Raw genomic sequence first — 15,619 nt, forward strand, 5'->3', positions numbered from 1 at the left:
CGTTGTAATTTTCCTCGCATCTATAATAAATTGATTGATTTAACTTTTAATAAGTATCCAATAAAAATTATTTGCTCTCGGCAAGTCTATTCGACAAAGTTCGGAGAAGTGCATTTTGAAAGAAGTCCTTGGAGGTCAACTTATTTTCTCGTGAGACTTCATGTTCGTCAATAATACGTCAGTCAATAGATATATTATCTCCCCATGATGATAACCCTTGCGATATTCTTATTGTCGATCCTCAACTAGTTTAGTGCGTGCAGTGAGTGCGATAGCATTGGACGAGCGTTGGTAGGTAAAATACCAACGCCAATTACAATACAAACACCTAGATAAAATACCATTAAACGAAAACGAAGAGCATAACTGTACGTGAGTTTTTTTTACAATTAAAATTCCGCGTCACATTGACATACTTATACAGATGATGTCACGTATTACTCAATTGTGAACGATCTTGATGAAATATTATGTATTGATTGCTGCATATGATTTCATCTAATCTAATCGTTCCTGATATTCAAATGCCAACGCAATTGTGACCTTCTTGCGCCACGTGTGTTTGTCTGAAAGTTTTTTTCTTCGATTTTTTTTTGAATAATTTTATTATTTCTCGCAGAAATTTATATCGTTTATATCGTTTTGCGACATTGCGATACGTAATATATGTAAAAATTAGATGTTACATTCCTAATATTTGTTTCGATTTTTAATAATGACTTCATAACCCATTTATAACTGAGTTTTCCTTTTATCCCAAATTTTAAATGACATATTTGCTTATATTACTTATTTCTTAAATTATTCACAAATATTCTGGTAATTAAATAGTAAAAGAAATTTTTATAATAGTAAAATTTTTGCAATAAAAGAATATAAGGATATTACTTGTTTAAATAAATCTTATTTTTTAATTTATAAAAGGATCTATATAGATTTTGGTATGTAAGTTAAATTACACTTAAAAAAATGTAAAAATTTCTTAACATTCCTGCTATTACGTTCCATACTCTATAAATTAGTAATAGGTAATCTTGAATGCGAATAAATTGAATACAAGTAAATGCGATATGATGAAGATAATAATCGCGATTATTTAAATTTATCTTATATTTTAGTTTTGTCGATATGTACATATATATGTACATGTTTTGATTGAGGACATAGGAAGTTTAATACATCGAAATTTATAAACAACCTTTCGTAAAGTTCATAAACGGTATTTTAGATATATAAGCTGAGGTGTTTCAAAATTCGTGAGTCAAAATATCACAGCAGAGAGTTCTTGAAAAAAATAAATTACAGAGTTACTTACTATTTTTTGTGTTTAGTAGTAGTTGAAGTATAAAGATTTAAAATTAGTCAATTACAGATTATGATTAAACGGTCGTCTAAATCGAATGTCTTTTTAGATCTGTTTTTAGCATAAGTTAGTATATTCTCATATGTTTATTAAAGTGACATAGTATATGTTCGATGTAGCAAAAGCGATAAGGAAAGTTCTATAGTACAGTTCAAGTGCAACAATAAAAAAACAAATCTAGTATTAGTAATCATGCACGTTTACTGGCAGACAAATGACATTGTGCGTAATGTATAGGCGTAATATTGCGCGTTATTTACATTTATTACGAATTAGTTTGATATTATAGTATCAACTTAACAAATAAATTTATAATTCACAAATATTATATTTATTACTACATATAAATTAATTTGTTATTAATTTGTGTATGACGATATCAATAGAAAATATGAATAAGATTTGAAAATAATTGCAATCAAGTGACATACAGAATTATTTATTTTGAGTATCAACAATTATTTTGAATATGGTTCAAAACCAGCGTACTATATTGTGTAGTATCTTGAACATTTCGAGAGAGAGAGAGAACGAATTAATATTTTTTAATGAATAAAGTTTAATTAGGAATACATTTTAATTAAAATTACATATATAGGTTCTGACATTTCGATATATGTCATCACTCATTTTCGTCATACATCCGTAGAAAGGTAAAAAAAATAGCTTTTTACTTGATCGATCTTGCTATTTTCAATGATTATGTTCTATTCAAAATAAAAAATCTTTTAAATCTATCGTTTTCTGATTCCAAATTACAACTAATTGAAAGTATCATTGAAAAGTATGATTCAGAGCGAAAATCTGTAATTGGTAAGTCTCGTTTATCTGATCCTTTAAGACAGCTAGACACTTTCGTTTTTATATTGAAAAAGATAAAAATCATCCAAAAGTATAAAAAAGATGTATTGTTTGTACCACAGGAGAGAAGAAAATTGCAAACAAAAGATTTAGACTTCAATGTAAAGAATGTAATGTTAGGCTCTGTGTAAGTTGATTGTTTTCAGGTTTATCATACAAAAATAATCTTTTAATGTTAATTTTATAGTAATGTTTGTTGTTATTTACTATGTAATACTGTTATTTAGAACTAAATAATAATTTTTATTATTTACTGAAATCATTTCGAATAAAAATTTTAAAAGCCCGGTTCCCTGAAAGGATTACACAAGCCACGTTATTCAGTCTTTTTAATAATAAAATTAATTAATTAATTATGGATTTTCAGAATAATGTTTCTGTGAGGTACATACAAATTAGTAGTATAGTAATGATATACTTCCGACGAATTATAAATTTATTACGTTACACACGCTTAGCTATCTCACTCCTACATATGATGTATACACATACCGTTATTAGTGGAGTAAGATAGTTTATATTCCGGATATATATATATATGTATATATAATTTATATATATGTGTATATATTATTTATGTATTATGTATATATATTATTTATATATATCTACAATATCATAAAAATTCTATCAAAATTAATCGTATTTTTTGTTTTTAATTTTTATAAGTGACTTAATATATATTACCGATGGAAGTTTAATGTAGATTTTTTGATAAATTCCACATATTTCGTAAATGAAAACTATGATAAGCGCATTTTACGAAATATTATATATCAAATGTATATATATTATATATTATATACGTACAACATATGTTGAGCGCACGATAAGTCTTTGAGTCATCAGCTTAATCAGCTATAATTAACTATAATCTGGCTTTAACGTGGGGGAAGTTGCTGTAAGTAACGAAACTGAGTTGCTGTCTATCGTAAATACATCTTTCACGAGTGTAAATAAGTTTATAAATGTGATAACAGATTGAAAAAGAGAGCAGAATTATTATAAGTAGAAGTAGTACGTGATACCTGTGTTTAATTGTTATCGAGTATAGTATATTTGTGATTAATGATATAATCTTACAAGTTAAAAAAGATAATGACTTTTATTGCCTTGTTTTGATAGCGTTCGATACTGCGAAGATTACATCATTATTGCACTTTGACAAAGCAAAATTGTCAAGTATTACTCAAATCGCGACATTTTTATTTCATAGTAACACCTTACGTTGCAATATATTTGTGTAATGAATACCTATATCTAGTGCTGTAGATATTGATACGAGTGCATATTACAGCGAATGAAAGGAGTATAACATTGTCAATTGGAAATGGAAAAAAACTGTACGGAAAACCTGTATATGTACAATGGAAACATAAATCACAACGAATTTCATGAAGATTTAAATAGCAATGAACTACAAGAAGTACCGTCAAGCACTCTTGTCTTTTATGTGAATGGAAAGGAGGTACGATCTATTAATATTATAAGTTCATTCTTGATTTAGATACATTGGGGAAAATTTTTCTTAAAATTCTTCATATAATTTTTCAAAATTTCTACATAAATTTAAAATTAATAAATTATAAATTTATTTTTCGAGCCAACACAGAATAAATAAAGTGTAAATAGTTCTAATTTATTTTATGCAAATAGACATATGTTAGACAAAATATAGGTATGTACGTTTCAACCCTTGGTTCGGATCTTCCTCAGTATATTTCAATTATTTTCTTTATACACAATAAAATGTAAACGCTACCATTTTACAAGTGTATTACCATTATGTAATTAAATTATTGGCGATCAAAAAATATGAGTGTTGTTATTGCGCGTCCCCTCAAATATATTTCCAAGAACAGTTTAATATTAAATTGGCAAAGTTAATATGTAAAAGTTGTCTGGAATATATTTGAGATACTGTTAAAAGCTAAGAATCTAATTTATTAGATTAGATTAATTGTAATTATTTGTAAATGTAATTATTTACAACAGGGTTTTTTTCCGAATTTTAATGTTTTCTTTTTGCAATATTGATAGAAATTTTTTTGCGATTTTAGCATAATAATAATTAGCCGGGGAAGTAAAAATGTGTGATCTATACTTATGTTTTGTGTGACTATATATAATTATAATTTATCTCCAATATGATTATTCGAATCTTCCAACATTACAAATATACATATATGGCTCTTAAAAGGACCGATTTCAAAGTAGAGCCTTTATTGAATTAAGATTTATCTATTAAATCTTTGTCTTACTAAATAGATGAGTTTACAATAGGGTAACTCCGGTAAATACGCCGCGCTGGGATTTACGCCGCAGAAGTCAGAAAAAATAGAAGAAGTGGGGGTAATTTTCCCGTAACTACTCTGTTACATACCTTTATGTTATATTAGTATTGTGCTATGATTTCAGCTTCTTACTGTTAATATTAATGAATTTATTGTGAGTTGAATCGATTTGTCACTGTAATAAGTAACGTCATCATAAATAATAATCTACATAAAATGATTAATGTAAGGGCGTGTAAAAGACTTAGTGATTATTTCGTGATATGTGTAGTGGAATAGTAAAGCATGTTGTGTAGCAAAGTACAAGAGCTTTGCTTTCGTATTCTTTGTTTAGTTTGTTGTCTTGTATATCCCACCTGTTTGGGATATACGGCATTTTTAGCGCGCGGGATTTATGCCTAAAGCATACGAAGTGCGCAGATTGAATTCAATGCACTAAATACAATAAACGCATTATATGAAATATGTACCTCATGTCATAATATTTGTAATATATGTAGGAAGATCATAATTATTATTTATAATACTTCATATACATATTTACCATTCTTATTCCTTAATAAAACTTTATAAACATATTTTATAAGTTATTATATCATTATACGTCTTATTTATATGCATTATTTGTAAATTTGTAAATTTTTCATGAGCCATACATTTCCCCCCTCCCCCTATGAGTAGCCATATATTCCACCCCTATGGGATATATGGCAAAAATGCAAGGGTTTCAAAAAGTTTATTTTTTAATATGAAAAATAAATATTTCGGATTTCTAATATTTTTTCCATAGTAGTAGACAGTACAAAATTTTTACTGATATATAGTTCGTTTACTATAAACATAGTAAGTAATACTTAATAAATTAAGTTTTTAATAGGTGCGGCGTATATACCGGAGTTACCCTATACTAAAAATAATGGAAACTGAAAAGATTAGAACACAATCAATAGGAAATAATAAATGTCTTTAACGATCTAGCCGGATCTTTGATACTTGTATAATTCTGTGTGGATTTATACATATATTACGTACGTAGTCCCCTTTAAATTAAACTGCGCGCCAAAATGATTTTTCGGTCTTGAAACGCAAACTTTACTAAACTATATTATTTATTATACGTACATGTTACACATTATATTATATACAGTATTTCATGATTCAGGTATTAGATAAGAATATAGAACCACAATGGACACTTCTATGGTATCTCCGCAACAAACGTATCCTTTTTCATAAATTTATTAAATTACTTATTATATTAAAATTTATCATATTAAAAATATTATTATATTAACCAGATATCAATTTATTCATCCTTATTGTAACGATTCAGTTGGATTGACTGGTACAAAACTTGGTTGTGCGGAAGGCGGATGTGGAGCCTGCACAGTTATGATTTCAAAATTTGATCGTGTCACTGGAAAAATTATGTATCCTTTTTATCATGCATCCTAAATAACAGAATGACGTTAAAAGACGACATAATGACATCTGTTTTGGTTTACTAGACGTCACTATGTTGTCTTCACTCTGCTACTTTAGGAATATATAGTAAATACATTTTACAAAATAATCTGATCAGTTTTTAATGATCTGAAAAATTTATTTCCTTAATATCCTATACGATAAATCGAAATCAGTCATTTAGCTGTTAACGCATGTTTAACACCGGTATGCGCTGTACATGGTTTAGCTGTAACCACTGTGGAAGGTATTGGTAGCACAAAAACTAAATTGCATCCAGTACAAGAACGTATTGCCATGGCACACGGATCGCAATGTGGATTTTGCACACCTGGTATAGTCATGTCTATGTATGCTTTGTTGCGCAGCATACCAAAACCGACCGTAAAAAATTTAGAAACTGCATTTCAAGGTAATGCATTTAGAGCATGGCGTGTATATATTTATATGTAACAACTTTATATAGATAAAATTGATTTGTATTAATGATATATAAACGTACCTAGTGCAATTAACATATAAACGCATAATACATTAATAAAATAATTATGTATAACAATAATAATAATTGATTGATTACACATCTTATAGGTAATTTATGCAGATGTACAGGGTATAGACCGATTATAGAAGGGTTCAAGACCTTTACAGAGGAATGGGAACGATCGCAATTGATGACCAACGTACGAGAAGAAGAGACAAACAACATAGGAGTTTGTTCAATGGGCGATTCTTGTTGTAAAAAAGTTTTCACGTCTAAACCAACTGAAATTTTCAATTCGAAAGAATTCTGCCCGTACGATTCTACTCAAGAACCGATATTTCCACCAAAATTGAAAGTAAGTTATTACTGTTGAAAAGATTTTTAAAGTAAAGTGGTACAAGCTACAGAATAAAAATGATATCAATAAAACCATGCAATTACTAATGCATTCTCAAAATTAAGGTTGGCAAAGTTATTTTATGAGTTACCTAAAAGTTACTTTTTAAGTTATCTTATATGTGTTTGTTATAGAAATTCAGTATAAAGTAATACAAAATTGGAATAAAAATAAAATATACGAACTTATTGTACTCAATTTTTTATAGATGAACTCTAAGCTAGATGAGCAATATCTGATAGTGAAAGGAAGAGATATCACTTGGTACAGACCAACGAATTTAAAGACACTACTTGCACTTAAAGAACAATATCCGAATGCTAAAATAATCATTGGTAACACGGAAATCGGTTCGTATATTTCGCATTCAAATGCATATTACGATATCAAGACATAAAAATTATTTATATTATTACATAGGGGTCGAAATGAAATTCAGACGTTTAATATACCCGATACTTATACAACCAACGCAAGTAAAAGAAATGCGTAAAGTTATCGAAACACCAGAGGCTTTAAGAATAGGTGCGAGCGTAACTTTGATTGAGCTTGAGGAAACCCTAAGACATTATGTTAAAATAAAACCTGGTAATGTTAGAATTATATCTATTGTAATATTATAATTATAAACTTTAATATATGATAATCTTACTGAGCGTAGAAAATTTAAACGTTGTATAAATAATTAGATATTGAATATAATATACAATTATAATGTTTTCTTGATAGAACATAATACAAGAATCTTTACGGAAATAATAAATATGTTACATTGGTTTGCTGGAAAACAGATAAGAAATGTTGCTGTAAGTACAAATTGTTTTCTGATTATGGATGTATTAGGATTGTCACTTAGAATGTGAATAATAAATTTTTCTTGATTAATTAGGCTGTGGGTGGTAACATAATGACTGGAAGCCCAATATCAGATTTAAATCCAATCTTTATGGCTGCAGGTATTAAATTAAATTTATGCAGTCTGAAACATGGAAATCGAACCATTTTAATGGATCATACCTTTTTCGTCGGATATCGACGTAATATTGTGTTACCTGAAGAAGTACTAGTTTCTATTGACATTCCTTTTACAAAAGAGGTAAAAAATATTAATAATTAGTAAAATAATGAATCAATTAACGATAATTAATAAAAGTTTTAACTTTTAATACATAATAATTTTCCGGTTCTTTATTACACGATAGATTATTCGTGTCCCCCAAGTTAATTTTTATTATTATTATATAATAACAATTTAAGTAAAGATTTTTTTCTTACTGATTTGTTTCTGATGTCTAGTTTACATTCTTTTAGAATCAATTTTTCATCGCCTATAAACAAGCAAAACGACGAGATGATGATATCGCCATAGTTAACATGGCCTTGAATGTATATTTCATTTCTGAGACGAGTGTAATTCAAGAAGCGCAAATCGCATTTGGTGGGATGGCACCAACTACCATCTTAGCAAGACAAACTTGTCAGAAAATAATTGGAAGGTAGTATTATTGATATCATCAAGTTATTACACAATTAAGTTTTTACATAATTATAATTAATATACAGGATGGCTAAAGTAAAATGTTACACATTAATGTCTCAGGAATACGTATAGTTGCAGTATATTAATAAAGTATGTTTTATATAATAATAATTTTAAATAAAAGTTTTTTAAAGATTCAATGAAATTATACCACATTTTGAAAAAAAGTCAAAGAAGTTCATTATAATATATTTACCATAAAAACCAAGGGAAACGTCTCTTTTCTTTAAATTGGAAAAACAGTTAATTTTTATTGGACACTATCATTTCAGAAAATGGAATAAATCAATGTTGGAAGAGGTTTACGATTCCTTACTTGAGGAATTGCCATTAGCGGATAATGCGCCAGGAGGAATGATTAAATATCGTCGATCTCTTACTCTCAGGTTCGATATAATATTGATATTAGTTAACGTCAATAATTAAGTTAAGGGAATTGATTAAGAGAATAATCATAAATTAACAAAACATACTACAAGCAACTTAAATTATACGTTTTTTAGTTTATTTTTTAAAGCATTTGTACACATCTCTAAGAAATTATCAAAAAATGTTTCGGACATGGAGTATATGTCAAAAGAACTAGAAAGCGCTTCGGATTGCTTCCATTATAAAACACCAAAAAGCTCGCAATATTATCAAGTGGTAATATTTTAATTTAAATGCTTACAAATTATCTTAAATACAATAAAATTATTTTTGTAATTTCTAACAGGTACCTAAAAGTCAAAAGTCATATGATCTAATAGGACGTCCTATTGTGCATACAAGTGCATTTAAGCAAGCAACAGGCGAAGCCATATATTGCGATGATATGCCTAAATTTGCAAAAGAATTATACTTAGCGTTGGTTCTATCTACTAGAGCGCATGCAAAAATTTTGAAAATTGATCCATCTAAAGCACTATCTATGGAAGGAGTCGTATCATTTTTCTCTTCGAAAGATATAGCAGAAGATAAAAGATTGATGGGCGCTGTGTTTCACGATGAAGAAGTATTTATATCAGAAAAAGTAAATTCTTAAACAAAATATTAATTATTTTTGTTAAAACTGCAATTCTTTTATATGATATATGCACGAAATAACAAACAAATGTTTGTCATTTTTTAATACAACTTTTAATGGATTCCTTGACCGTTCAGGAATTATTTTATTTCTACATGTTTGGAAAATATATTTTTCTTCATAGAAATCAAAAGTTAGCATCATAATGACACTATACTCAAAGAAAAATTGTAATAATGTTAATAGAATCCTTATTCACATTGTTACAAAATTGCTATGTTTTGCTATCAACTATGCTTCAATAATTAGAAAGTAATTCAAAGTTAAATCAAACACCAAATGATACTACAGTATGCGAGTAATACTGCGTCATTAACAAATCGTTATTATAACAAATTAGAAATTGAAAATATGACTTTATCGTGGTAGGCGGAAAGTTTGCTATCTTACAATAATTTCAATAATTCCTTGGAAGACATTAAAAATCTATTTATTCTTTTTCTTTAGGTTACCAGTCAAGGCCAAATAATTGGTGCGATCGTTGCTACTGATCAAATTACTGCTCAAGCTGCAGCAAGTATGGTTAAAATAGAATATGAAGATTTAGAACCTATTATCATATCTATTGAGGTATTTATACTAATACGAAAAAATAATAGTTTGTTAAAACACAATAATTATATGCGTTAAACAACTTAAAAAAATTTATCTAGGCTCCAATAAAATAAATCAAGATTAAAAATTAAAAATGCCTTAAGAGCCAACACTGATTGTTATACTATACAAATTAACTAATATTGCATATGACATTAATTTAGATGTTTTGACCTGCAATTAGGTCTTCTTCAGTAAATTACAATTAACGATATTAAAAATTGCTTCATTTAATTAAGAATGTTCAATAATCAATACAAAGAATAATATGATATGTAACGGTAACAATTTTATTTGTTCGTCACGAAATAAATTGTGAATAAAGTGTTTGAAATAATATTGCGATCTCAATCGCCCTGTTCTCTTATTATTATTTTAATCGCTGTTACACAAAACATCATTTTTAAGCGTTCAAGGATTACGTACTTATTTAATTAGCCGTATTAGTATCTTTACTGAATGTTTTGTATTCCGCGAGCGCGAATTTAGGGACACCCTGTATATACACAAGAAATGGTTACTTTTTCTTTCTCAAATTATTTTTTCAACTAATAACATGTACCTATCTAAATGTACCAATGCTTTTTTTTAGGACGCTATCACGCACAAATCGTTTTTCCCTGGATTTCCTAAGCGTATTATTAAAGGCGATGCAGATAAAGCTTTTGCAGAAGCTGATCATATTTTAGAAGGAGAAGTACATATAGGTGGTCAAGAACACTTTTATTTGGAAACAAACGCTGTTATTGTTGTGCCTCGTGAAGAAAATGAATTAGAAGTATTTTGTTCCACCCAACATCCTACCGAAGTACAGAAATTAATCGCTCATGTCTTAAATATACACATAAACAGAGTTAATGTTCGTGTAAAGCGCATAGGAGGTGGATTTGGTGGAAAAGAATCACGTGCGGCGGTACTCGCGATACCAGTAGCACTGGCAGCACATAGGTGTGTATAAAAATTTATATTGATTGGAATACATATACAGATTATGTATACAGTAAACAAAATGTTATATATTGTATACATATTACATATATATGGTTTGTCAATTTGTATTATCATTTTAATATAGATTGCAGAAACCAGTTCGTTGCATGTTAGATAGAGACGAAGACATGATGATAAGTGGAACACGACATCCGTTTTTATTTAAATACAAAGTTGGATTTAATAATGATGGTCTTATCAAAGTGGCTAAAGTACACATATATAACAATGCTGGTTATTCTCACGATTTATCAATATCGGTGAGTAATAAGGTGTAAATTGAAAAAATTAGTCTTTTTTTGTTAAAAATTTTATGTATAATAATGCTATGTACATACGCATAAAGAGCATGAAATTTTTTCTAATATTTCCAGGTATTGGAACGTGCCATGTTTCATTTTGAAAATTCATATAAAATTCCAGTGTCAGAAGTATATGGGTATGTGTGTAAAACGAATTTACCATCGAATACAGCTTTTCGAGGTTTTGGTGGACCACAAGGGATGCTTTTAGCTGAAACTATGATTCGACAAATCGCTGATTATCTGAATCTAGATGTCGTCAAGGTAATTTTTGGTATTATAAGTTATATATGCAACGAAATAATTTTCTATTTTTACAAAATTGATTATACAAGGTTGGTCAATAAACACTGATACAATTTTCTAGAAAAAGAATTTAATTAATCACAAAGTTACATTCTAAAAGAAATGTGTTTTATTATTTCAATTTAGTTTGAGCCGTTAAATCACTCTCTCTCCCTTTCTCTATCTTTCTTACTGCCTACCGTGTATTTCGGTCTACCAAGCAGATAAAAATAAATTTGATTAAAAATTTTTTTACGACAGTTGTCCGAATTAAATTTATATAAGGAAGGTGATTTAACGCATTATAATCAACAACTGATAAACTGTACTTTACATCGCTGTTGGCGCGAATGTCTAGCATCTTCTCGTTATAGTGAAAGAATAATCGAAATTCAACGATACAATAGGCAAGTAATTCGTCTGCGTTATAAATTAAATTGTAAACTAAATTACAAATTATTGAAGTCAATTATGAATAATTTTATAGAGAGAATCGATTTAAGAAAAAAGGACTCGCGATTGTACCTACAAAGTTCGGTATAGCATTTACTGCGTTATTTTTAAATCAAGCTGGTGCATTAATGCATGTATATACTGATGGATCAGTGCTACTCAGTCACAGTGGCGTTGAGATGGGACAAGGTCTAAACACAAAAATGATTCAAGTATGAATAATATTCACTCGTATCTCCCTATATGTAAATATTTACCAAATTTTTAAATAAAATTTGCGTTTGTAAATCATAATCTAAATTGCAATTAATTTCAATCTCTATAGAATTAAGGAAATGAAGTTAAGTTAAATTCTTTATATTATGTCAGATTGCTAGCAGAATCTTAAGGATAAATCCAGCAAAGATACATATCGTTGAAACGGCTACCGATAAAGTTCCCAATACATCTGCGACTGCGGCAAGTTGCGGATCTGATCTGAATGGCATGGCTGTTATGGTGTGTAATAATATTTTACATATAATACTTATGGTATGCAAATAAAAGTCGATTAAAACAACTATAGAAATTAATTTTCAGAATGCGTGTCAGGAAATCATGAACCGTTTACAACCGATTATTAACAGCAATCCAACAGGTACTTGGGAAGAGTGGATAAAAGCAGCATACTTTCAAAGGATAAGTCTGTCCGCTACCGGTTTCTATCGAACGCCCAACATTGGATATTCTTTTGAAACTAATACAGGGAATCCCTTTAATTATTTTACGTACGGCGTTGCTTGTACAGAGGTGGAAATCGATTGTCTTACTGGTGATCATGAGGTACATCTTATTATGTGTATAATTATGCAATTTTCGATATGCAATTAATACCTTTTTCAAAAAGCAATTATGTATATTTTTACACTACTCGATTCATGACATTGTTCCGTACGAAAAAGTGTTATTAAAAAATTAATAGTTTACAAAATTAAAATGTTGATGTATTTCTTTAAAACATCAATGTCATAATTTTTATCACAGACTTTATATTAGGAATATACAAACGACACTTATAATCACTTTATAAAGCTTTAAAATATGTTATAGAAGCATGCATAAGGATTTTATAAAACGAATATTGATATTTTTCAATCGGTATAGGTTTTACGGACAGACATTGTTATGGATTTAGGAGAGAGTTTAAATCCAGCCATTGATATAGGACAAGTTGAAGGTGGCTTCTTGCAAGGGTACGGTTTATTCACATTAGAGGAAATGATTTATTCACCAACGGGAGCTTTACTTAGTAGAGGACCTGGCGCGTATAAATTACCGGGCTTCACCGATATACCTCAGCAATTTAATGTTTCCTTATTAAAAGGAGTTTCCAATCCAAGAGCAGTATATTCTTCCAAGGTATAATTTTTTCTTGTGTAATTTCAAATATTTTTCTTTTTTATATACATTAGCATGCATTAATTTCAGAGAAAAATAATAAGATGGCAATATATTATAAAATAATATTATATACTTATTATATTTTCCTTATCATATTAAGAAATAATTTGAATATAACAGGCTGTTGGTGAGCCACCGTTATTTCTGGCGTCATCTGCATTCTTTGCCATTAAGGAGGCAATTAAGGCTGCGCGTAAAGATATGAATATTCGTAACTATTTTAGATTTGATGCCCCTGCAACTGCTGCACGTATACGTAATGCTTGCATAGATAATTTAACAATGAAGGTATTAAATGATTAAATTTTTAATTTAATCTTCCATCCTTGTTCTTACAGATACTTCTTAAGACACTTTAACTTTTTATTTCGCAGATTACAGAGCCTGATTTAAAACAGCAATGGAATAAAGTGCCATGAACAAAGATTTGCTAAGAACGTTTATACTTTCAACTATTTTAAATATAAAAATATTAGAAATGTTGATATATATATATAATATACATAAATAATATAAACAAAAATAAATTAACATACGTTAACAGAGATAAATATCTGCAAAGGATGAATAAAACATGAACAAAAAACAAGAATTCATATAAACGTTATTAATATATTATAAACTAAAACCTCATGAATTATCATATTATTAACACGTATGATTTTAGAAATACTTTCCATAAAACAACAGAATTGAGATGTCAGACTAGATGAAAAAAAACTCATAAATTCAATTACGTAGCTAATATTTAAATTATTTTAAATATTCGGCGCAAGAATCAATCAGTTTATCAGATTTTCATAAAAGTGACAAAATGATTGGCTACTGCGCTAATCGCACAGCAAGGATTACCACGTCCTGTCTGGGGGAGCCATTACAGTCTTATATGTCTACTTTAATTATTTTAAATTAATTTATTAACACGTAAATTAGTATTAAACATTGCTTATTCCAGATTTTTCTACAGTTTCCAACAATGTTTGTAAATTAGTTTCGAATAATTCACATCGAATAGGCATTTCCAGCGCATAAAATGGATTTTTTAATGCATAATCCGCATACAAATCATATACTCTCTTCAAAAAAATTTCCATGCCTGGTTGTGATGGCTCTGCTACTATCATGAATTTAATACCCGTCAATGTTTGGTAACAATATAAACGAAATGTATCCGCTTCAAGAATCTCAATCCCAGAACTTCGTGGTTCTGGGCTCAGTTGGCTTGCTATTGCAAAAAGAGGATAAAACATTGAAGCTAAAAATATCTTCTCGTTTGTCGTCATTTTTGCCCGACTAAATTTCAATGTTATAGGGAAATTTTCTGGTTGCTCCAACATTTCTAGAATGTCTCTTCCATCTTCAAGCTCACGTCCTGTGATTGCAATTCCATTTGCAGCTGTTAATACATGTCCCACTGAAAAATATTTGATTCTCTCTTATATTTATTCCTGTTTTTTAATACTTTATTAAAATGTTTAGTGACACAATATAAGAATACCAAACGTGAAAGAAAAATAATAGCCAATTTTGTTTCATTACTGTACATTGATTATTTTTTTTAATTCTTTTGAAATATCAAAAACATTAAGCTCTAAAATTACAGCTTTTGTCTATTGTGACTGTTATAGTTTCCATAAAAGAAAAAAAAAGAAATATTTGATGTCATTAAGATATACAGTATATTCAAAATCTTATTTAAAACTTTATATATATATATATACAAACTAGATATATATATATATATAAACTTTTTTATTATTTGAACATATGGACTAACATTGTAAAGTTTTGAAGCTTTTACTTTTCTTTCATTTTATAATTCCAAAATGATTTTTTATTACAATAGATAATATTCTTACCATGTATTCCATCTTTCTGTCCAAAAGCTACCACTACCTTTTTATTCTCATAATTTAATTTAATATTGAGTGGAAAGTTAAAGGATTTCTCAACCTCAATTTTTGGGACATTGTGATCATGGTTGAAGATCAAACCACCAGATTTAGATACAATATAAACACCATATATCACCATTTTGTATATATATATATAATTCTTTTTCTATTTATATATCTTTAAATTATGT

At 28.5% G+C, this 15,619-nt stretch overlaps 2 protein-coding genes across 2 annotated transcripts; one reads left to right on the forward strand and one right to left on the reverse strand.

The window, feature by feature from the left end:
* Nucleotides 1-295: 295 nt before the first annotated feature.
* Nucleotides 296-14,000, forward strand: ry (xanthine dehydrogenase rosy). Its single transcript, XM_018503586.1, has 25 exons — nt 296-368; nt 3,522-3,692; nt 5,681-5,738; nt 5,852-5,948; nt 6,159-6,394; nt 6,574-6,821; nt 7,072-7,213; nt 7,284-7,451; nt 7,593-7,669; nt 7,753-7,959; nt 8,175-8,359; nt 8,676-8,789; nt 8,907-9,048; nt 9,119-9,415; nt 9,917-10,039; nt 10,656-11,011; nt 11,139-11,313; nt 11,428-11,619; nt 11,902-12,047; nt 12,128-12,305; nt 12,463-12,591; nt 12,673-12,915; nt 13,237-13,491; nt 13,654-13,821; nt 13,908-14,000. The coding sequence occupies exons 2-25, from the start codon at nt 3,555-3,557 to the stop codon at nt 13,950-13,952; spliced, it is 4,119 nt and encodes a 1,372-aa protein (XP_018359088.1). The 5' UTR covers nt 296-368; nt 3,522-3,554; the 3' UTR covers nt 13,953-14,000.
* Nucleotides 14,001-14,414: 414 nt separating this feature from the next.
* On the reverse strand, nt 14,415-15,619 carry Trs23 (trafficking protein particle complex subunit 4-like protein Trs23). Its single transcript, XM_018503683.1, has 2 exons — nt 15,393-15,619; nt 14,415-14,947 (listed from the first exon to the last, which is right to left on the reverse strand). The coding sequence occupies exons 1-2, from the start codon at nt 15,565-15,567 to the stop codon at nt 14,469-14,471; spliced, it is 654 nt and encodes a 217-aa protein (XP_018359185.1). The 5' UTR covers nt 15,568-15,619; the 3' UTR covers nt 14,415-14,468.

Source organism: Trachymyrmex cornetzi, unplaced genomic scaffold (assembly GCF_001594075.2).
Source record: "Trachymyrmex cornetzi isolate Tcor2-1 unplaced genomic scaffold, Tcor1.1 scaffold16, whole genome shotgun sequence".
Lineage (NCBI taxonomy): Eukaryota > Metazoa > Arthropoda > Insecta > Hymenoptera > Formicidae > Trachymyrmex > Trachymyrmex cornetzi.

Coding starts and splice junctions, on each gene's coding strand:
- ry (XM_018503586.1), top strand. CDS start 3,555: ATGGAAAAAAACTGTACGGAAAACCTGTATATGTACAATGGAAACATA. Junction 5,739..5,851: donor ATGGTATCTCCGCAACAAAC/GTATCCTTTTTC, acceptor GTAACGATTCAG/TTGGATTGACTGGTACAAAA. Junction 9,416..9,916: donor AAGTATTTATATCAGAAAAA/GTAAATTCTTAA, acceptor CTTTTTCTTTAG/GTTACCAGTCAAGGCCAAAT.
- Trs23 (XM_018503683.1), bottom strand. CDS start 15,567: ATGGTGATATATGGTGTTTATATTGTATCTAAATCTGGTGGTTTGATC. Junction 14,948..15,392: donor ACAGAAAGATGGAATACATG/GTAAGAATATTA, acceptor AATATTTTTCAG/TGGGACATGTATTAACAGCT.